Source organism: Hemicordylus capensis, chromosome 2, assembly GCF_027244095.1.
Source record: "Hemicordylus capensis ecotype Gifberg chromosome 2, rHemCap1.1.pri, whole genome shotgun sequence".
Classification (NCBI taxonomy): domain Eukaryota; kingdom Metazoa; phylum Chordata; class Lepidosauria; order Squamata; family Cordylidae; genus Hemicordylus; species Hemicordylus capensis.
Window position 1 is genome coordinate 117,482,501 of NC_069658.1, and position 22,358 is coordinate 117,504,858.

The window sequence follows — 22,358 nt, forward strand, 5'->3', positions numbered from 1 at the left end:
ATTAACAGAGGAAGGCAGATGAAACCCACAGAGGCCACTGTCCTGAGATCACTTAACTTGAACATAAGTGTTGTCAGGATGATGGCCTGGAAAAGTAAACAATTCAATGAAAAAATAAGTTCTCAAAGAGCAAGTTAGCCTTTTAAAATAAGGGTCTCCTTATTTTTATAAACCTAATCCAATTATACAATAGTCAGAATTATATGGAAAAATTCCATTGAGATTCTTCACTGTTTAGGGATCAATATCATGTAAACTATTGCACTTTAAACCTGTACTCATCTTTGCTTCATCTTGCTGCACTACTCCAAGTTTAAGAAACATCATACTTACTAGCTAAACAACTGCAGTTCTCCAGCCAGATTTAACCACATAGTCCATACCTGTATTAAGTGATGAGCTGAAAGAACATTACATAATTATTTTATTGGGCCATAGACTAAGGGATTGTCAATGAGGTCTGCTCTTACATTTCAGTTATTCCCAACAGCCATATATATAGTGAATTAATTCACTTACAATGGGGCTCAAAAAAAAAGAGCCAACATATAGTTGGTTTTAATCTTGGTTTCGCTAAATACAAACCGTATATATATAGATATATATAGATATATTTTTTAAAACCCTTCCTTCCATCTTGTAATTGCCATTAGGCAATTGAACTCTCTTAGAAAACATACTACTGGTGCAGCTTCAAACTTGCAAGTCCCAAAATCAGAACTCAGGACCAGGGTGCTTTTGAGAAAGACCAGGTTCTAGCAGCTGCCACTGTCATGTTTATCACCATTTTAAAAATGATTCAAAAAGCACTCGCTATCAGCAGTGGCTCAAGTGGAAATTGGTACAGGTGTCTCTTTTAACTCAAAAGGCCACAGTGAGCTCTGAATGTGAAGTGGGACTTGCAAGCCATCTTTTCATTTTAATGGCAGTCCTATGGGTTGCTTATCAAGTGGCTTTCGAAATTTGGATCAGTTTCAAAAATGGCTTCTGATGAAGTACAAGGGAGAAAAAAAGTGAGAAACCATTATTCATGTGTATACTTATTCAGAGCACTTAAAGGGCCTCACTAGGATAGACCCATAGGCTTTCATCTTTTCCCCCATGAAGGACTATTTGAATTGAAATACTACTATATCATAATCCACAGCCTTTATGCACATATCTATTTCTGCATTAGGAAGTAACACAAACTAAGCTTCAGTCTTCATATTCTCATGGAAAAGTTGCACTGCACTAAACAATTACAACTTATGTTTTTAATATTTTTAGCTCAGTATTTTAATGTGTCTTTTTCATAATCTTGTTTTTAAATTTTATTGTGAGCCGCCTTGGGATTTTCTTAATGAAAGGCGGGGTATAAATTTAACAATAAAAAAAGAACTTTGCTTCTAATAGTTTTATATTTAAAGGAAAATTAAAGCTGGCATCCAACTTGGCTCAGGTTGAACCATTCAGAGTAACCTGCTATGTGGAAATACAGATAAACGATAAACGTTTTTGAAATGAAGACTATTTCTCTATAACTTTATTATAGTGGGTGAAATTCCCTGCCAGTGTACATCTGCCAATTTGAAAGTTTGGCTCCCTCTCTCAATATTTGGGCAGCTTCTCATATTTCATATTATATAGATACCCAAGCACAAAACAGATGCATACCATGCCAGTTGTGAACAGCACACATATTGTACAAATTATTACCCCTGTACAAACTTGTTTGGGTGGGGGTGGAGGAGCTGTGATCACACTGGCCTGTCTCCCACCCCTGGTGCATCTGACATCTACACAATAAGTTTGCATAGGGGACTACGTGTACATAGATTTCCACTGTACATAGGGCTGAATCACATAATCTATACACCACAAGGCACAGGATTGTACAGGTTGCATGTTTCAGGTGTATATGCAAAGCCCTGGACAAACATAATGCACAATGTATAAACCTCAGGCATGCTGAGAGGGAAGAGCTGGCTGGTGCAATCATAATCTTCTCTCCCACACAGAATATTAACATCAGCAACAAGCTATTACTTTCTTTTTATAACACACTGTGAAGTAAGGCCCACTCCTGTCTTATCACTTCCATGGGAACTGAGGACTGGCTACAGTTTTACAGCTGGCCACAGGGGGTGCCAGCTCTGCCTCTTTAGAATCCTCTCATAACTATCCCTACAGACAAGGAAGCCTAGACTGGAACTACTGGTTCACTAATTGCACTCTTACAATCCCTGCAGAGAGAAATCCTCTGTGTTAATAGCAGCAGCTCCTTGTCCAGAGAGAACAGGTCATCTTATCATCACTGATGCTGGCTGAAGGAGGTGAGGGGTTTTCATGTGGCATTAAGCTGCCAGTCTTCCCTAGCAACTAGAAAAGGGGAGCTCCTTGCTCCGGTGGCAAGGAGGCCCTGTATATTGGAGACACGGGGCCTAAGAGGGCAAGAAATGGTGAGAGGGGAGCCAGCGCTTCATCCCTACAGGTAGCGACATTTGGAGGAAGAAGCTTCTCAGGTTTCCAAACAGGCCGAGCTGGTTGTTTTCTATATTTGCAACAAGCTTTGAAATGGAGAACATGTATATGTGCATGTACATGCCCTTCCTCGTGACATTTTAAATGCATATTTTTTGTACTGGGTATCAAATACAAAATGTAGCCCGATAAACTGCCTTTAGGGAACAAAAGTTGTACTGGTATTGTGTGCATTAGATTTTTATTTTATTTTTTGGAACCTCAAAATATGCCTACAGATATCTTTGAAACATTTGTAAGGCTATTATTGCTCTCTGTGGGTCTCAACATGGAAAAGAGAATAACATTTTCCTCAAGTCAAATCTGCCTCCAACAGAATTCATTAGTATCATTTATTTTATATTATTATTATCATTATTTTTTACCACTATTATTTTTAAACCAGAAATGAGTTCAGCTTGCACCCCAGTGGAAAGTTAAAAAGAGGACACCTTTTTGAGATTTTTTATCACAGTAGGCAGAAGAGTGTCGCTTTGTAGCCCTCACCTGGCCAAGGGTGCACTGCTTCACAGCTACACTGTCAAGTGTTAAAAATCCTCCCCACCCACCCCAGAATATATAGATATATGTATGTATAAAAAAAAATCCCCTGTCCATCTTTCAGTACACAAAAGGACCTCATCACACTGCAAAAATAGCAGTACCCACTTTGGTCAATTAAAACAAACAAACAAAAAGCATACATTAATCTTTTCTTTTAAACCTGTGTACTTACCTATAATAACCAATACAGCTAAAAGCACTACCTACATAGGCAAAACTTGGTATTGCATAATTCGTATAAATTTGAACCCCCTCCCCCCAATATTAATTGGAAGATGAAAAACATGAAAGATTAATAGAAAAAACACCAAAATACTGAAAATATTGCTGGTCGATTACAATTTTTAAGCGGCAACTATACACAGCCATGATATGCTTTATAAATGTGAGATAAATTTATAACTGTTTAAAAAATCCATGATGTCACTTTTTTTTGTTGTTTTCCCATCTGGAGTACAAAATATTTTGTCATAAAAATGGTAAAGATTTAAAATGATAATAAATGCAGCAAAACAAGTGTAGTGATGTCACTTTTTAGATTTCAAGGCAAGGCACGTTATGTGGACATTATAACTTCGTGCAAATTAGGATTACTGGATAGAGTAGTTTTAATTAATTTTTTATAGAGACATAGAGGCAAAATGTATCCGCCCATGCACGTTACTGTCAATACAAGAAATCTGTCAAACAAGGCTAAATTCTGAGAGCACCATGCAAGTTTCAGCACCCTGTCATTAGGCTTTTTAAAAGAGTGCATTTTTTAAAAAATATATTTCACCCACCCCGCCCGCCCCCACAACAGTCTGGCATTTCCCAGTTTGTAAACTGTAAGCTTTGCCTCTGTGACATGGATTTGCCTCTTTCTGTCTCTGTTATGTAGGTTTTATAGAACCTTTCATATTTTCTACAGGTTCTTGATTCAACCAGTAACTTTAAATAAATAAAATAACTCAAAAGAGGCAGAAGCTAAATCAACATAAGTGCTGTGTTTCAATTAATTTCTTCTTCTCAAGTACATGATTTGTCTTGATTTAAGTAATGCCTTTTAATGCCCCCCCTTCAAAACTGAGGGGGAAATTAATTAGTTCCAAATACTTTAAAAATTCTTCTTCTTCTTTTAAATCCCCTCAATTTAGAGTCCAAGGGCTGAAGGACTTATAACAATGATCCCCTTTAGATATACTTTTTAAATTGCACTTGCCTCTAAGTGTTTTCCTTAGTGGGGGAAATTTTTTTAGTCTTTCTCTTTTTGTTTATACTGTCATATGAGAAGATAATACTTTTTTAAACCTAACTGAGGCATTGAATCTATACAATGCCTGCTTATTTCAATGACTTCCTGAAAATTCCAAACTGGGTAACACATGAGGAGAAGGCTGGGTTAAGGACCAAAGTTAAATAAATTTGGACTGGTAACTAAAGGCTACATTGCTGTTGTTTTTTCTTAAAAAAAAAACACCAAAAACTTTTAGAAATCAGAGTGCTGAGAAAAGCTGGCTCATGGCCATCATTCCCTGCAGCCCTGTTGATGCCTCCTAGCCTTTGTTTTGAGAGCTAACTAGGAATAGTGATCCCATGCGTAAACAACAAGAATACTAAACCAATAAACTAGCTTATCATGCAAATATTAAGGCATCTAGAAAGTCAGTTAAAATATATTGTCAGAGACAGAACATCTATTTCCCAGTGGACTTCATTGAACAAAGGCTACGTAGGAGGAGCATCTTTCTACTCATCAGTGAAATATATCAACCTCCCCCCCCCATTTATTTATTTTTTACATTACAGTTTCAATCTTAAGGGAATTAGTGATTGTAAGTGCTGCAATTGCTGGTCTATGTTTCTTCTTTCTTCAGGTTTTTTTTTTTTTTTTTTGTCCCGTCTTCCTTTCTTGTATAGTATTTTGTTCAGTTTCGATCTCCCTCAGTTGCTTGTTTCTGCTTGAAGGAAAGGCTCTCCAATTAGGTTCAAACCATAATTTTGGACATTTGTGGGCAGGATTGATGTCCTGTTTGATACTTGAAAAGGGACCAAGCTAGCCCAGGTACCAGGACTGTTGAGAAAAAAGAAAAGATCAGAATAAAAAATTAAGAAGTTGTAGCAGCAGCAACCTAAACAAGAACAAACATTTGAAAGCCACCCAACCCCATACTTTAACAAGCATCTTTCTAACAGGATATCAACGCTTCTAATTTTACAGGTAAACTTCAATTTGTTCATAAATGCAACGAGTGTGACTGTAATCACTTTAGCAATCCTGCCATAAGAGTAGCTCTGCCAGCAAATAAGTGGTCAGGATAGGGTATATCCAGTGCAGCACCAGAGTAGCCTCACCAAATCATGTTCTCTTCCCATGCAGGATGTTATGCCAGCATAACTAGCAGAGAGCTTAATATTTAATTATTTGCCTACTGTATTGGAAGGCCAGGACTAAGCAAATACCCAAGTATGTCTAAGTGAAAAAAACATGGCCATCTTAATCCACCTCCGTTTGTTGCTTTTTAGGAGTACTATGGTGAATGTATCTGATATTTAATTTTCTTTAAGGCCAATCATAATGTGTACTAGACAAAGAAGAATTTTTAAAATAAATAAATAATCAGTATTTCTGACAACTGTTACATCTGGTGCTTGTATGCAGGAGGAGGAGTTTTTTGTTTTTGTTTTTTTAAGGAGGTAGAATGTTAAATGAAAATAAATTATTTAAATAACCAATAGGATTGTTGTTGGAGCATGACAAACAAATCTAATTCAGATGTTTATCTAAACCTCTGAAACCTCCTATCTTATATTTTGATTGTGTTAAAATTGTGATTGTGTTAAAAATGTACCATGATATACATTCGTCAATATTGCTTATGAATCATCAGGGAACGATAAATCTTATACATTAACACTATGTTCCACCAGTACAGGTGAAACTCGGAAAATTAGAATATCGTGCAAAAGTCCATTAATTTCAGTAATGCAAATTAAAAGGTGAAACTGATATATGAGACAGACGCATTACATGCAAAGCGAGATAAGTCAAGCCTTAATTTGTTATAATTGTGATGATCATGGCGTACAGCTCATGAAAACCCCAAATCCACAATCTCAGAAAATTAGAATATTACATGGAACCAAGAAGACAAGGATTGAAGAATAGAACAATATCGGACCTCTGAAAAGTATACAGTGTACTGTGCTTGATTGGCCAGCAAACTCGCCTGACCTGACCCCATAGAGAATCTATGGGGCATTGCCAAGAGAAGGATAAGAGACATGAGACCAAACAATGCAGAATTGCTGAAGGCCGCTAATGAAGCATCCTGGTCTTCCATAATACCTCATCAGTGCCACAGGCTGATAGCATCCATGCCACGCCGCATTGAGGCAGTAATTGCTGCAAAAGGGGCCCAAACCGAGTACTGAATACATATACATGCTTATACTTTTCAGAGGTCCGATATTGTTCTATTCTTCAATCCTTGTCTTCTTGGTTCCATGTAATATTCTAATTTTCTGAGATTGTGGATTTGGGGTTTTCATGAGCTGTACGCCATGATCATCACAATTATAACAAATTAAGGCTTGACTTATCTCGCTTTGCATGTAATGCGTCTGTCTCATATATCAGTTTCACCTTTTAATTTGCATTACTGAAATTAATGGACTTTTGCATGATATTCTAATTTTCCGAGTTTCACCTGTATGTTCATTAAATTGAGAGTTATACTACATAGGCCTGATCTGCTAGTATCACATTTACACTTTAAGATATGGTATAGGAGGGAGGGTAACCCTTTAGAAAATCAGGCTTTTAAAAATTCAGAACAGGATAAGCTGAACATATAAATGTATCGACTAAACAAAATCAGCATCCTAGGTTAAGATTCTGAGGCAGCTTAAGGAATAACAAACAAGTGGTAGGTTCAAGACTACTTCATTAAATGCATCATTGTTTTTGCTACAATAGTCTACAGACAAGAGCATTTGCTATGAAGATGCAGCTTCCCCATGGCAAGTGATTCCTGCCCCACCTTCATATTTAAGGTAGCTTATCATGCTTAAGAACACAAGAAGAATCCTCCTGGATCAGATCAAAGACCTATCATTGTATCTACTTCAACATTCTGTTTCCCACAGTGATCAATTACATGCCTCTGAGAAGCTCACAAGCAGGAGAAGAAAGCATATTCACTCTCCCTGCGTTTGGTGTTCAGAGGCAAATTGCCTCTGAACCTGGAGGTATCATATAGCTATCAAGTCTAGTAGCCATTGATGGACTTGCCTGCCATGAATATGTTTGTCCCCTTTTAAAGTCATCTAAGTTAGCGGACATCACCACATCCTGTGGCAATGAATTACATCACTCAATCATGTGCTGTGTGAAGAAGTGCTTCCTTTTGTTCACCCCAAATCTCCTTTCTTTCATTGGATGATCCCTGGTTCTAATGCTGTGAAAGAGGCAGGAAAATGTCTCTCTATGCATTTTCACACCATGCATGCATAATTTTATAACCCTGTCATATTTCCCTAGTTGCCTTTTTTTTCTGAACTAAAAGGCTCCAAACACTGTAACCTTTCCTTGTAAAGAAGGTGCTCTAGCCCCGATAATTTAGCTCACCCTTTTCTGCATCTTTTCCAGTTCTACAATATCTGTCAGAGATGGGGTGAACCAAATTGTACACAGTGGCTGATCTAGTTTCTAGGGGCTGCAGGGGTGCAATGGGAGCCCTCCCCTCATCCCCTTGCGTGAGCACAGATGTGCAAGAGCCTTTCGACTCTAGAGCACTCCCCACACTCTGAAAGGGCTCTGCAAGAGTGGAAGCATATTGATGATGGTCAGTGATGTGTTTCTGCTTTTGAATTCTGGAGTTCGGGGAGCACTCCAGACTCAAAAGGCTCTGGCACAACTGTGCTCACTCAGGAGTACCAGGGGGATTGTGCGAGCATTCTCATCTTGCATCTGCAACCCTCAGAAGTGTTAAAACTTAATTAGTCAGGATGTCAACCAGTATTCCAAATGTGCAGCACCACAGATTTATATAGAGTAGGGGTATGAACAAACTGGTTCAATGGTTCGATCGTGGACTGAATCAGAGGCAGTATGTATGCCTCTGCGTGTGCACGGAGGCCAATCAATGTCAGAGTTGTGCCGTGCCGTTAGGCTGTTGGGGAGTGCCAGGGGCCTTCTAGGATCGGCGGTATAGCCACCACCAGACTGGTAAGGCTCTTTAGAAGCCTTTTTAAAGATTTCCCCACGCCTTTGCTTGTAAAGGGCAATCCTCACCGGATCCCCCTTTACAAGCACAGCCTTCAAACCGAGTCGAACCGGTCTGATCAAACTGAACCGGTGGTTGGTCTGATGGGCCCAGATTGCTGACTGGCAGTTCAGCTTGGATTTGAACCGAACCGCAATAAATTGTTCTGCACACACCCCTAATATAAAGATATTAGTAATTTTATTTCTGTTCCCTTTGCTAATGATCCCTAGCATGGAATTTGGATTTGTTTGTTTATTTGCACTAATGTACGTTACTTCACATTTTTACCCCGTGGCAGACAACCTGGCTAAATTATTCAACTGAAGTCCCATTGAAATAATAGGCTAAGCTAGTCATAACTAACTTGTCCTATTAATTTCGATGGGACTTCTGTTGAGTAATTTAGTCAGGATGCCAGCCACTGAACTGCATTTCCCATTTTGTTTTTCATTCTCCCACTTTGGAGAGATCCTTCTGGAGCTCTTCACGATCTGTTTTGACTTTCACAACCCTAAAGAGTTTGGTTCCATTTGAAAACTTGACCATCTTGCTGCTTACCCCTAATTCCTTTATGAAGACATTAAAAAGAAATCCCAAGACAGATTTTGGGGAAGCTACACTTCTTTCTTCCCACCATGCTTAAAATTTTCCAGGTATTCCTTTCTACTGTTCTTTAACCAGTTACCAATCCATAAAAGGATCTGTCCTTTTATCCTATAACATCCTTGGTGAGGAACTTTGTCAAAAGTTTTTTGAAAGTTCAGGTATACAGTGTCAACTGGACCACCTCTATCTACATGCCTAATGACACTCTAAAAGAATTCTAAAAAGTTAGTGAGACAGGACTTACTTTTGTGAAGCCTTGCTGATTCTCCTTCAATAAGGGTTGTTCTTCTAAATGCTTAATAATTTTAGCTTTTATTATGCTTTATAGCAATTTATACTGGAACACATAAGCTAACTAGCTTGCAACTTCCTGGATGTCTTTTTATCAGTGGCTACTCTCCAGTCATTTGGCTCACAGCTTTTTTGTTTTTTAGAAACATGGCTTTTTAAAAAAAACCACAACATTTTTGTGAGACAGCTAGCAATTTCACATTTGAGTTAAGAACTCTTGAATTAATGTTCTTTAGACCCAGTGATTTGTTATTTTTTTTAATTTCCCAATACACCATAAAACATCATCTCTTCCCCTCTATTAGATTTAGTTTGACCCTCTACTGAGAAGGTCAGTTTGGGCATGCATATCTGCCATATATAATTTGTCATGAAAACAATATGCAAACAATTCATTCAGCTTTTTGCAATCTCCATATCCTCCTTAAGCATCCCTTTGATTTCCTTGTCATCTAACAGTCCAACTGCCTCCCTGGCATGTTTCCTGCTTCCGATGTATTTTAAAAAGTCTTTATTGTTTTCTTTGATTTGAAGAGCACCCACTCACCCCCTCCGATCTTTTATTACGGCCAGTTTGGATGAGATGTCCACCCACACACGCAATAAGAATGGAGTTGTACCTGGACGACACTGGAGGCATCCCAGCATGTTTGTGGGGTGTCCCTTAATCATGTGAGGGGGCTGATGTGAGAGGTGATATCAGGGCACGAATACTGTCAGCACAATCCTAGACTTATTTGTGTCAGGACATCTCATCCGAACCAACCCAATTTTATATTTTGTCAAAATTTGTGATCCTTTTTTAATCTCTTTTGAACAAGACTTCCATTTTCTGAAAGAAGCCTTCTTGACTTTTATAGCTTCCTTGACTCTGTTCATTAGCCATACTGGCATTCTCCATCCATATTGGTTGTATATTTCCTTCTTTGTGGTATACATTCTAGTTGAGCCTCTATTATTGTGGTTTTAAATGATATATGTCACACAGAGAACTCTTGACTTTCCCTTTCACCTTCCCTTCTATCAGTACTCTCATGTTTGAGAACTGAACAAAGAGGGACCTTTTAAAAGTGGTGATTCTCTTTATTTAGTAGGGGAAGAGCAACTGGCCCCATCCATCCACAGCACAGCATCCTTCCGGTGGCTGTTGCTGGTGTCTATCTTATGTTTCTTTTTTAGATTGTGAGCCCTTTGGGGACAGGGATCCATCTTATTTATTTATTTATATCTATGAGAACCACTTTGAGAACTTTTGTTGAAAAATGGTATATAACCATTCAACCTATCCATTACCCTTTTTGGAGGTAAATGTGTCCATCTTGAACCTTCTTGGCAATTTATTCAGCAGCCTGTATACTGCAAATGGAAGATCTGATTCCACTATCATCACTGTTCCCTGTTAGTTCAACATCTTGCAATAAGTCCTGGGTGTGACTTAGAATTAAGTCAGGCTCACTTCCCTTTGATTGGTTCAATGATGAACTGTTTTAAGGCACAGTCATTTACTGAGCATCTAGAAATGTGGTCTCTTTGTTATGACCTGAACATTGATGTACGCAGTCTGTGTGGGTGTAACTGAAGCCATATTTTGTACAACACTTTCTTTTATGTGCCTCCTCGATTTTTTTCCAACCCAAAATTACCATCAGCATTTTTATCAAGAGTGAGAAAATATGTCCCTGGTAATAAATAATTATTTAGGCTTGGAATTACCATATTTACCCCAAAAGGGGATATAAGAACAGCCCAGCTGGATCAGGCCCAAGGCCTATCTATTCCAGCATTCTGTTTCACACAGTGGCCCACAAGATGTGTTTGGAAAGTCCACAAGCAAGAGGTGAGAGCAGGCCTTCTCTATTGCTATTGCTTCCTTGCAACTGGTATTCAAGGCATCGTGCTTCAGAAGCTGCCCACAGCCACCAGACTAGTAGCCATTGATAGACCCGTCCTCCATTAATTTGTCTAAGCCCCTAAGTCAACACTTTCAACAAGCTGTCCACCATGACCCCAAGATTTCTCTCCTGGTAAATCACCAGCAGCTCAGATCCCTTCAGCATATAGGTGAAATTAAGGTTTTTTGCTCCTATAGGCATCACTTTATACTTGCTTACAATGAACCACATTTGCCATTTTATCACCCACTCACCCAATTTGGAGAGATCCTTTTGAAGCTCCTCACAATCTGTTTTGGATTTGACTATCCTAACTAGTTTAGTGTCATATGCAAATTTGGCCACTTCACTGCTTACTCCAACTTCTAGATCATTTATAAACAAATTAAAGAGCATTGGTCCCAGTAAAGATCCCTGGGGGACTCCAAAACTTACTTCCCTCCTTTGTGAAAACTGTCAATTTATTCCTAACCTCTCTTTCCTATCCTTCAACCAGTTACCCAACCACTCATGAACCTGCCCCCTTATCCCATGACTCAAGTTTACTGACGATTCTTTGTTCCATGCTTTCTGGAGTGATTTCACCCACCTGACTATCCCTTTTATCTTCATGTTTTACCAGTCCCCTAATTTTTGACAAGTTTCTTCTTCTGAAGTGCATCTGCATTGGACTTCCTTGGCAATGCACCTCTCGCATATAAGCTGAATTGGATCACAATATGGTCACTGCTACCCAATTGTTATGCAAGTCTGACATCTCGCACCAGGTCATGGCAGAGGTGCTCTTACCCCTGGACTTTGGGGCTGAAGTCCAGGGCCTCCACACCCCTCCCCCCCAATCCTCTATGGTCTGTCCTGGGTGGTGTGGTCTGTGCCCTCAAGAACCTACATGTTAAGAAACGATGCTTAACTTGTAGCAAGGGGGCCTCCAAAGGCCTTTAGGTCCAGGCTCCAAAATTACCTAGGTGCACCTCTGGGTCCTGGGCACCACTCAGGATTAAGTCCAAAGTTGCCTTCTCTCTGGTTTGTTCAGCAATCAATTGTTCTAAGGCACAGCCATTTAGCATGTCTAGAAATTTAGCCTCTCTGTCATTACCTAAACATGAATTTACAAATGCAAGATATGACTGAATTTAAGATAAACCTCTTTAAAAACAGTGGTTAAATACAGGTTATAACTATATTTACCCCAAAGGAAGAGGACTCTGAATTTAATATGACACCATGATTTCTAACATCAAATAACTTGGAAAAAACCTAGTCTTGGATTCAGATAAATATAGTACGACTCACAATTATACTGTGAAGGATTCTGGTTTCCAAGTTTTTTCAGTTCTATACCCTCTTTGACACAGAGCCACCCCGCCCCCAATGCGCTTCTCCCTGCCCTTTCTATAAACTGTATTCTACTGATTCTCTCCAGTCCACCAGGCTTCTGTTGTGCCCACTATATCTATGTTACCCTTTGCAACCAAATATTCCAGCTTCCCCATCTTGATTTAGAGGTGTCTAGCACAGGAACACCAATATATGGTGCCTCTTTCCAAATGCCTTCTCCCTTGAAGCCTTTTGATCTTGTTATCTGCTAATTTCCAAATTCTACTTCATCCCCTTTTGGATGATCAGATTGCATGCAAATAATCATTACCACATTGTTAACCTCCAGATCGCTGCACGATGTTGCTTCTGGCCACTGGTGGAGGCATGGAGATACACAGCATAATGATGATCATTACAACATAATGGTTATAAACAGTTCAAAAATGCTATAGGCAGGGTGCATATCAATTGCAATGGGGAAGTTCTGTTTGCATCTGGCAAGATAACATATAGGGCTTGTTCAGATGTAACATAGAAAGGTTGCTCTCATGACCAAAATAGAGACGGGGCGAGCAGGTGGGGGATGGACCTACCTTCCCTCCAGATGATCGGTAATTTCCCCTGAGGTTCTCTGAGGTTCACACTTGCGCACCCACACAATCCATGCCACTCTGTGCAGCATGGATCTCTGGAGGCCAGGACACACTTTCCCAGCCTTCAGGAAACCCACAGTGCACTGTTTGATGAGCTCTAGGCATCCAACTCTGTATTCTTGGGCTGCGTGAAGCCCAGGCATACATACAATCCCGGACCTGGGGTAAAGGGTGAGCTTGCACCCTTTAACTCAGGTAAAAATACACTTCCCAGTGTACTGCACAGAGTGTTGCATGTATGACTAGCTGCCTGAGGGGCAGAAGTCCTGAATGTGCACTCGGTGCAAAGAATTCCTGGCTCTAAGGGAACAAGTTCGTTCCCCCAAAGCCAAGGAGGCTGACCTGGAGAAGCTTAGGGAAGCAAAGAGATGTGTGGATGAGACCCTCAGGAATGTGATAGAGGCATCCCACTCCCAGGCTGACAGCACTTCTGATGTCATGGAGAGTAAAGGTCTCAGGGAAGAAGGACATCGGTCTGAGGAAGAGGGAGACACTCCCTTAGCAGGGACCCGTTCCTTGGGTGATGTGCCCATATCCTCTCACACAGATGATATTTCTCCAGTGGGTGGGAGCCTCTTAGTAGTGGGTGATTTGATCATTGGGGTATAGAGAGATGGGTCTGTGACCTGTGTGTAGATCACACTGTGACTTGCCTGCCTGGTGTGAAGGTTGCAGATGTCACATTGCGTCTAGGTAGGCTGTTAGGCAGCACTGTGGAGGAGTCAGCTGTTGTGGTGCATGTTGGCACCAACAATGATGGGAAATGCAGTCAGGAGGTCCTGGAAGCCAAATTTAGGCTGCTGGGAATCATACTGAAATCTAAGATCCCCAGGGTAGTGTTCTATGAGTTGCTACCTGTTCCATGCACAGGTCCAGAAAGACATGAGGACCTGAGGGGTTTCAATGCATGGATGAGACAGTGGTGCCAGGAGAAGGGGGTTTAGATTTGTTAGCACTGAGATACATTTTGGGGCAAGCGAAGCCTGTATAAAAAGTCAGGCTCCACTTGAACCAAGATGGAACCAGGCTGCTGGCACTTAAAATAAAAAAGGTCATAGAGCAGCTTTTAAAATTATGCCTGGGGGATTGCTGAGAGGAAATGGATGTTATCTGGTAGGAGTGTGCACGGACCGATTCGGAGGCCATTCTACTGGCCTCCGAACCGGTCCGGACATGGGGTGGTTTTGGTTCGGGAGGGTTTGTGTCGGGGGTTCCATTAAGGGCGGGGGGGCTTTACTTACCCCTCCCGCCCTTTCCAGTTTTTGCACCGTAAGTACCATAAAAAATGCGGGCTGCAGGATCCCTCTCTGCCCGCTTCTATTCTCTTTGATGGCTCCGCGCTCGGGCGGGCGGCAGCTGCCGCCACTGAAGCCCCCTCGAGAAGCCCCCTCGAAGCTCTTTCGGTACCTTAAATCTCGCCCGGACCGAGTCTGACCGCACTCAGGCGGGCGGCAGCGAGATGTCCTTCCGCCCGCCCGCTCCCTTCCCTGCCGTCTGCAAAGTGCAGGAAGCCTTCTGCGTGCGCGCGCAGAAGGCTGAGTGCAGGAAGCCTTCTGCGCACGCGCGGGCGGGCGGAAGGACATCTCGCTGCCGCCCGCCTGAGTGCGGTCAGACTCGGTCCGGGCGAGATTTAAGGTACCGAAAGAGCTTCGAGGGGGCTTCTCGAGGGGGCTTCAGTGGCGGCAGCTGCCGCCCGCCCGAGCGCGGAGCCATCAAAGAGAATAGAAGCGGGCAGAGAGGGATCCTGCAGCCCGCATTTTTTATGGTACTTACGGTGCAAAAACTGGAAAGGGCGGGAGGGGTAAGTAAAGCCCCCCCGCCCTTAATGGAACCCCCCACCCCAGTGCCGAACCGCAACTCCGCGGTTCCGTGCACACCCCTATTATCTGGTTTGGCCAGCAAAATCTCCTAAGGTGCGGGGGTTGCATAAACCAGATACGTACATGTTTTGGATAAACCAGAAGGGGAAAGAGTGGAGCCAGGAGCTGAGCAAAAGGAAGCACATGGCAGGTTGCCAAAAAGATCAAATGATGGTAAGGGGGATAGCACACGTCAAATGATGGTAAGGGTGAAGGACTTGGCATATAGATGTCTGTATACAATGTCAGAAGCCTCTGAGTGAAGATGGGTGAGCTGGAGTGCTTGGTTACTAATGAAAACAGAGATATAGTGGGTGTAACGGAAACCTGGTAAAACAGCAAGAATCAGTGGGACATGGTTATTCCTGTATATAAACTCTACAAAAGGGACAGGGAGGGGAGGATGGGGGAGGAATAGCATTGTATATCAAAGAAGAGATAGATTCCAACAAGCTAGAAAACCTAGATGGACCAGAGTTCTCTACAGAATCATTATGGGTAACATTACGAGGATTGAAAGGAAATGTGTTACTAGGGATGTGCTATTGCCCTCCGGATCAAAATGCTGAGAGTGACCTGGAGTTGGAGAAGCAAATAAGTGAGGGGTCAAAGAGAGACAGGGCAGTAATAAGGGGTAACTACCCACACTGGGTAAATTCATGTTCAGGTAATGAAAGAGAGGCCAAATTTCTAGACATGTGAGATGAATGTGCCTTAGAACAGTTAGTCACAGAATCAACCAGAGAGATAGTGACATTGGACTTAATACTGAATGGTGCCCAGGACCTGGTGTGAGATGTCAGAGTTACAGAACCATTGGGTAGCAGTGACCATAGTGCGATTCAATTCATATATGCAAGTAGAGAACTGTCAAGGAAGTCCAACACAGATGTGTTGGACTTCAGAAGATGAAACTTCTCAAAAATGAGGGAACTGGCAAAAAGCAAGTTGAAAGGAAAGGTCAGGAGGGTCAAATTACTCCAGAAAGCATTGAACTTATTGAAAACCACAATACTAGAAGCTCAGTAGGAATGTATACCAAGAAGGAGGACAGGTACCACCAAGTTCAGGAGGATGCCAGCGTAGCTAACACTGACTCTATTTGAGTCAGGGAAGCTATAAAAGGGAAGAAGAATTCCTTCAGAAAATGGAAGTCTTGTCCAAATCAAGAGAACAAAAAGGAACATAAACTCTGACAAAAGAAATGCAAGGAGACAATAAGGGATGCAAAAAGCGAGTTTGTGGAGCATATAGCTAGCTGTCAAGGGGAATAACAAAAACTTCTTTAAATATATCAGAAGTAGAAAACCTGCCAGGGAAGCAGTTGGCCCCTTTGAAGATGAGGGTGTGAAAGAGATTTTTAAGGTGGAGGATTGCAGAGAAGCTGAATGAGTTCTTTGCATCTGTCTTCATGGCAGAGGATACTGACCATATACCCTCTCCAGAACTGGGCTTTTCAGGCTTGGAGGCTGAAGAACTGGGCAAATTTGAGGTGACAAGGAAAAACTAAAAATTAACAAATAACAAGGGCCACATGGCATCCACCCAAGAGTTTTGAAGCAACTCTTGCTGATCTCCTAGCAAAAATATGCAACTTATCCCTCCAATCAGGCTCTGTACTAGAGGACTGGAAAGTAGCCATTGTAACTCGGATTTTTCAAAAAGGGATCCAGGGGGGTTCCTGGAAATTACAGGCTGGTCAGCTTAACTTTGGTGCCAGGTAAATTGATGGAAAGCATACTGAAGGACAAAATTGTTAAACACAAAGAAGAAAAGATCTTGCTGATGGAGAACCAGAATGGCTTCTGCAAGGGCAAGTCTTGTCTCACTAACCTTCTGGAGTTCTTTGAGAGTGTCAACGGGCATGTGCATAAAGGCGACCCCGTTGACATAAAGGCGATCCCAGTTTTTCACAAAGTTTCCCACCAAAGGCTCTTGAGCAAACTTAGCAGCCATGGGATAAGGTTCATGTGTGGATTGGTAACTTTTGAAGGACAGGAAAGAGAGGGTAGGAATAAACTGACAGATTCTACAAAGGAGGGAAGTAGAAAGTGGGGTCCCCCAGGGATCACTACTGGGACCAGTGCTCTTTTAACTTGTTCATAAATGACCTAGAAGTTGGGGTAACCTGCAAAGTGGCCAAATTTGCAGATGACACTAAACTATTTAGGGTAGTGAAATCCACAACAGATTGGGAGAAGCTGCAAAAAGACATCTCCAAATGGGGAGTGGGTGACAAAATGGCAAATGAGGTTCAACATAAGCAAGTATAAAGTGATGCATGTTGCGGGGGGGGGGGGACTACACATATACGATGACGGGATCTGAGCTGTTTGTGACTGACCAGGAGAGAGATCTTGGGGTCATGGTGGACCGCTCATTGAAAGTGTCGACTCAGTGTGCGGCAGCTGTGAAAAAGGCTAATTCCATGATAGGAATCATTAGGAAGGGGGTTGAAAATAAAAATGTTAATATTATAATGCCCTTATACAAATATATGATGCAGTCACATCTGGAGTACTGCATACAGCTTTGGTCACTGTATCTTAAGAAGGATATTTAGAACTGGAAAAAATGCAGAAGAGGGAAATCAAGATGATCAGGGACTCTTTACCTTGGAAAAGAGGCGACTAAGGGGAGACATGATCAAGATTTATAAAATTATGCATGGAATGGAGAAGGTGGACAGAGAAAAAATTTTCTCCCCCACTCACAATACTAGAAGCAGGGGTCATCCCATGAAACTGAAGGTCGGGAAATTTAGGACCGACAAGAGGCAGTACTCTTTCACACAGAGCATAATTAATCTATGGAATTCCTTGCCATGGGATGTGGTGATGGCCACCAGATTAGATGGCTTTAAAAGGGGCTTAGACAGATTCATGGAAGACAGGCCTATCAATGGCTACTAGTCTGGTGGCTGTGGGCCATTTCCAGCCTCAGAGGCGCGATGCCTCTCAATACCAGTTGCAGGGGAGAGGGCATGCACAGGAGGAGCAACAGCAGGAGAGAGGAAATGCACATACCTCTTGCCTGTGGGCTCCCCAGAGGCATCTGGTAAGGCCACTGTGTGAAGCAGGATGCTGGACCAGATGGGCCTTGGGTCTGATCCAGCAGGGCTGTTCTTATGTTATGTTCTTAGTGTTACAGGTAAGTGAAATGACACATTGTAAGAGACAGCAGAAGCACAATGTTTTACCTAAGGTGCTATTTTTGGAAAAATTAAAATGACTAAAGAAGCTACAGTCCTTTGGTTTTTAAAATCCAGCTTTTAGTTTTAAAATCCAGCATTGAAAAAGTTAATCAAAGGCATTACAGCTTCCAAGTGCCTGTTCCTGTTTCTCTGAAAAGAGGAATCATTGACTTGCTCCTCCTTAAAGCAAAAAAAAAAAAAAAAAGAAGAAGAAGAAGAAGAAAAAGAAAAAGAAAGGAAGGAAGGAAAGAAAAGAAAAAAGGAAAAAAGGTTTTTGTAAGACAGGTGATCACAAAAAAGTATTTTCTATTTCTTTTTGTTTTCTGTAACTTCTTTATACTATTTGCAAAGCAAAACTGTCTTTATAAGTACTTATTTAAATATAATTAACACAGACTTTAGTTTGTTCAATAAGTAGTAGGCTAAATACCCTCTGAAGGAAAAAGAGGTTTACAGCTCAGCACAAAGTAAAATAAAATGACAAGGTGATATTCTAAAGTCACCAAGGGGTTAATGGTGCACTTTCCCCTTGGGATTTTCCTGAAAGCATGCTCCTCCCTCTCTAAGAACACTGCCAAAATCATCTGACAGGAAACATAAGATTAAGTCTATCCTACCTAAGTGAACAAAGAGTACACAGAACAGGCAACTGGTTTATTGCAGAGCGGGAACTTTCCTAATCCTGCTGGAATCTGCAGTACAACTCTCGAAATATGGCTGAAAAAAGTTATATCCCTTCTAATATGTTGTCTGTAGATCCTCTCATTTTGATCACATTGCATTTTTTGCTGCTTCTTCCATAAAGGTTAACTTAAAGCTCCAAACATAATCATGTGGAAAATGGACATTATTGATTCCTATGGTCCATTGTTCCCCCATTCTAAGTCCCTGAAGTTCAAGTTCAATCTGGAATTACATCATGTCTGGTTTCTCCTGGTTACCAGACGGCTTGAGACGTGACCACAGCTACAGAAAAAACAAACAGCCTTCTTTACGCTTCGGCTCCCCTATCGATTCAAACAAACTTTTCTCTCTCTCTCTCAAGTATGCTTCAAGTATGGAGCATGGTTAATTTAGAGATTAAATTCCAAATTAGATTATCTAATGGCATCTTAATGGATTGCTGACCCATTTCCTGTGGGATGGCAGCATGCAAGTCTGGCTGGAATACAATTAATTTCTTAGGAAGTGTTCAGAAGATGTTTGCTTAGATGGAAAGGAAACATAATTCTCTGTACATCTTTCTTTATAACAGACATAGCGACAAAATGATAAAAGCCAGAAATCCTTTAGCTTCCCCCCACTGCTAATGATTTTATCAGCAATGTTTTCATTTCATAGTTCTCATTTGCAAAAGCCGAGTTTATACTTTTATCCCAAATGTATAGTGCAGTTTAACTTTCCGGCTAACTGCAGTATTTGTTGTCCAAAATGTAAACTTTCAAAAATCCAGCTGTGGAGTTACTTGAGATTGATTTGTTGGAATCTGAAATTGACTAGGCTGTTCTAAGAATAAAACCCCCCTCAAAAACCAACCAACCAGCGTCCCCTCCCCCTCAAACCAAAGCTTATTTCATTTCATTGCCTTATCAGCATTATCATCACAGCCCTTCAGAGCGGCTAGAGGGCAAATAAGCTGCTCTAAAAAGTTGAACATTTTTAACACCCCTACAGCTAAAGCTGAAAAGGAAATTCAGCACTCTGAGAATAAGCCTCTCTTCATGAACTCTAAGAACAAACCAGCTGTTGTACTGTACTTGTATGTCAATATAACAAAGTGAATGTAGGAAATGATTGCCTGCTGCCTGGGCATGGCAAAAGTATTGTTAAATTAGTAGTTAACCCTTCGAAACAGGACTGAAAAGGTTTGCTTTTTAAAAGATAAATTTCAACTGTTACTAGTTTTTGAATGACCTGGCATAAAACATTAAACATTAAGTAATTACTAAATACCTAATCCTTTCATACTTAGGCCCAACTCAGATGTTACAAGGACAGCGTAGTTGCTACTCAAAAATCAAACCTGATCGATGCATCTCCATATTGGAAGTTTCTTGTATAAAGCCATTTCCTAGGTCCAGATTATTTGAACCATGCCATATAATCTCTCTTCTTGAGGCATTAGTGGATTTTTAATCACTATGGGGATTTTACTTTGTTCTACAGACTTTTGGCTTCTTAGCCAAAAAGCAAGACAAAAACGATCAACATTGAAGGAATTCTTGTGGCTCTTCTCTGAAGCGAACATTTTTCTATTCTGTACATTATGAATCTGGTTTGTACATTGCAACACACAACAAGTCATCATATATACCGCTTTCTACACCAAGCATAAAAATCCATCCCATACACTACTGAACCTGCTCTCCTGAAGATGTTCTGTAGTTCCCAAGCCTGTACACATCAGTTTGAAAACGTATGCTCTGCATTCAAATATGCGCACAACACAAAAACAGTCAACTTGTTAGCTATTTTTGTACATATATTTTCCCTTTCTAAGACTGAAGTTCAAGTGCCAGAGGAGACTTGAGGACAAGACTATTAAGGCTCTCCTGCATTTCATCCTGCAAGCTTAAGAGCAATAATATAGGGTGGTGTGCCCTACCACACCACAGAGATCAAAAGACTAGAATGGAGGCAAAAGACCCCACTGCGTGTCTTCAGTGAGGCCAGCAGGAACTGCATCCTCAAGGCAAAAGTGTTCCAGGAGCACTAAAAGTACATCTACTGTAATGGTGATGTCAAGTCAGAGCTAATATTGCATCTCATATCATTTGCAAACATAGGAGCATATGAAAGTTCCTTAAATAATCAGACACCGTTAGTCAATCTAGCTCAGTATTCTCTACCAAGCAGCTGCTGCTCTTCAGCATAGGGATGTGCATGGAACTGGTTCCGTGCACTCCCGGGAGGGCACGGGGGTCACTTTAAGGGGCAGGGAAGGTGCTGCCTACTAGTGATGTGCACAGAACCAGCAGTGGGGTGGCTTGAAGGTGGTGGTGGGGGAGAATACCTTTAAGAGCGGGGGAGGGTGCCCTTACCCCTCTCGCCATGTTTTCGTCTCCAGCGCTCCATTCAAAAAGTACGCTGCTGCCTCGTGTCTTCTTCAGCTGGAAGTAACAGGAAGTACCCAGCTCATGTGCACACTTTTAAAATGGAGCACCGGTGGGGAAAACACGGCAGGAGGAAGAAGAGCACCCTCCCCCACTCTTAAAGGTATGCCCCCCCAACCTTCAAATCGGCTGAACAGCTGGTTGTTCGAACTGGTTCGAAGGCTCTTAAAAGGGCCTCTGAACAGGTTTGTGAACATCCCTACTGCCTACCTGCCAGCCCCCACCCCACTGCTTTTCTCCCACCAGCACTCCTCCGAAAAGCGGGCATGTGGGGCTGCAGCGTACCTCCTCACAGCCGGAATCAGCATCGTCACACAAATGGCCGATGTGTGTGCGTCGAATGGAGCACCGAACGGTTCCATGGACATCCCCACTTCAGCGTTTCAGGCAGGGGTCTTCCCCAGTCCAACCTGGAGTTAACAGGGGCTGAACTGGGGACTTTCCACATACAGACCATGTGATCTACTACTGAGCTACAGCCTCGTTCCCCTTCCCAAAGACTCAGATCAAATGCATTGGCACACTCAAGAGACAACACCTTCCAGGCCATACTTATCTAAGGTTCTGAACACTTAGAACCCCTCTTGAAGAACAGTTCCAGTGTCAATCAACTCAGTTTTTATCTTATTTATTTTATCTTTATTTTACATGTTGAGTGAATCTCCATATAAGAGCTTATCTCTAGGAAATGTATTAACATGTCTTCAAGTATGAGAGTATGCAAAACTAAAGGAAAAACTACCCCTGAACATTTTTGGGCAGTGTTTAGCATACTTGAGAGTGGCCTACATCAAGAGGAAGATAAATAGTTAAAGCTAGTTAGACGTTTAATTAGAAAGTATTCTAAAGAATTCTGTCCAGTATGAGTTGACAAATAGTAAACTAGCTACTGTAACATACTGGGATGACTTCAAGGAGAAAAGGACAGCAGGTACCCGTCCAAAAATATCCTACACATCTTAACAAAGAAAAAATAGCATAGCTTCATGAATCAAAACAAATATCAAACAATCACAGTAGATTATTATCAGAGTTTGAATTAAACCTTGGAGTTGCTTGAAAGTGGCATTAAAAATATATTAAAAAATGAGAGACCTCCCTCCCAACCCAACCTGC

At 41.4% G+C, this 22,358-nt stretch overlaps 1 protein-coding gene across 15 annotated transcripts in view; it reads right to left on the reverse strand.

Moving 5' to 3' along the window:
• NFIB (nuclear factor I B) overlaps positions 1–22,358 on the reverse strand; it is a 313,063-nt gene that overhangs the window by 3,061 nt on the left and 287,644 nt on the right. For all 15 annotated transcript variants that reach the window (XM_053298137.1, XM_053298135.1, XM_053298136.1 and 12 more), the window contains one exon: positions 1–5,119. This exon is cut by the window's left edge and continues 3,061 nt beyond it. In XM_053298137.1, coding sequence (XP_053154112.1) covers positions 4,990–5,119 — 130 coding nt within the window. In that variant the 3' untranslated portion in view covers positions 1–4,989. The remainder of the gene's footprint in view (positions 5,120–22,358) is intronic.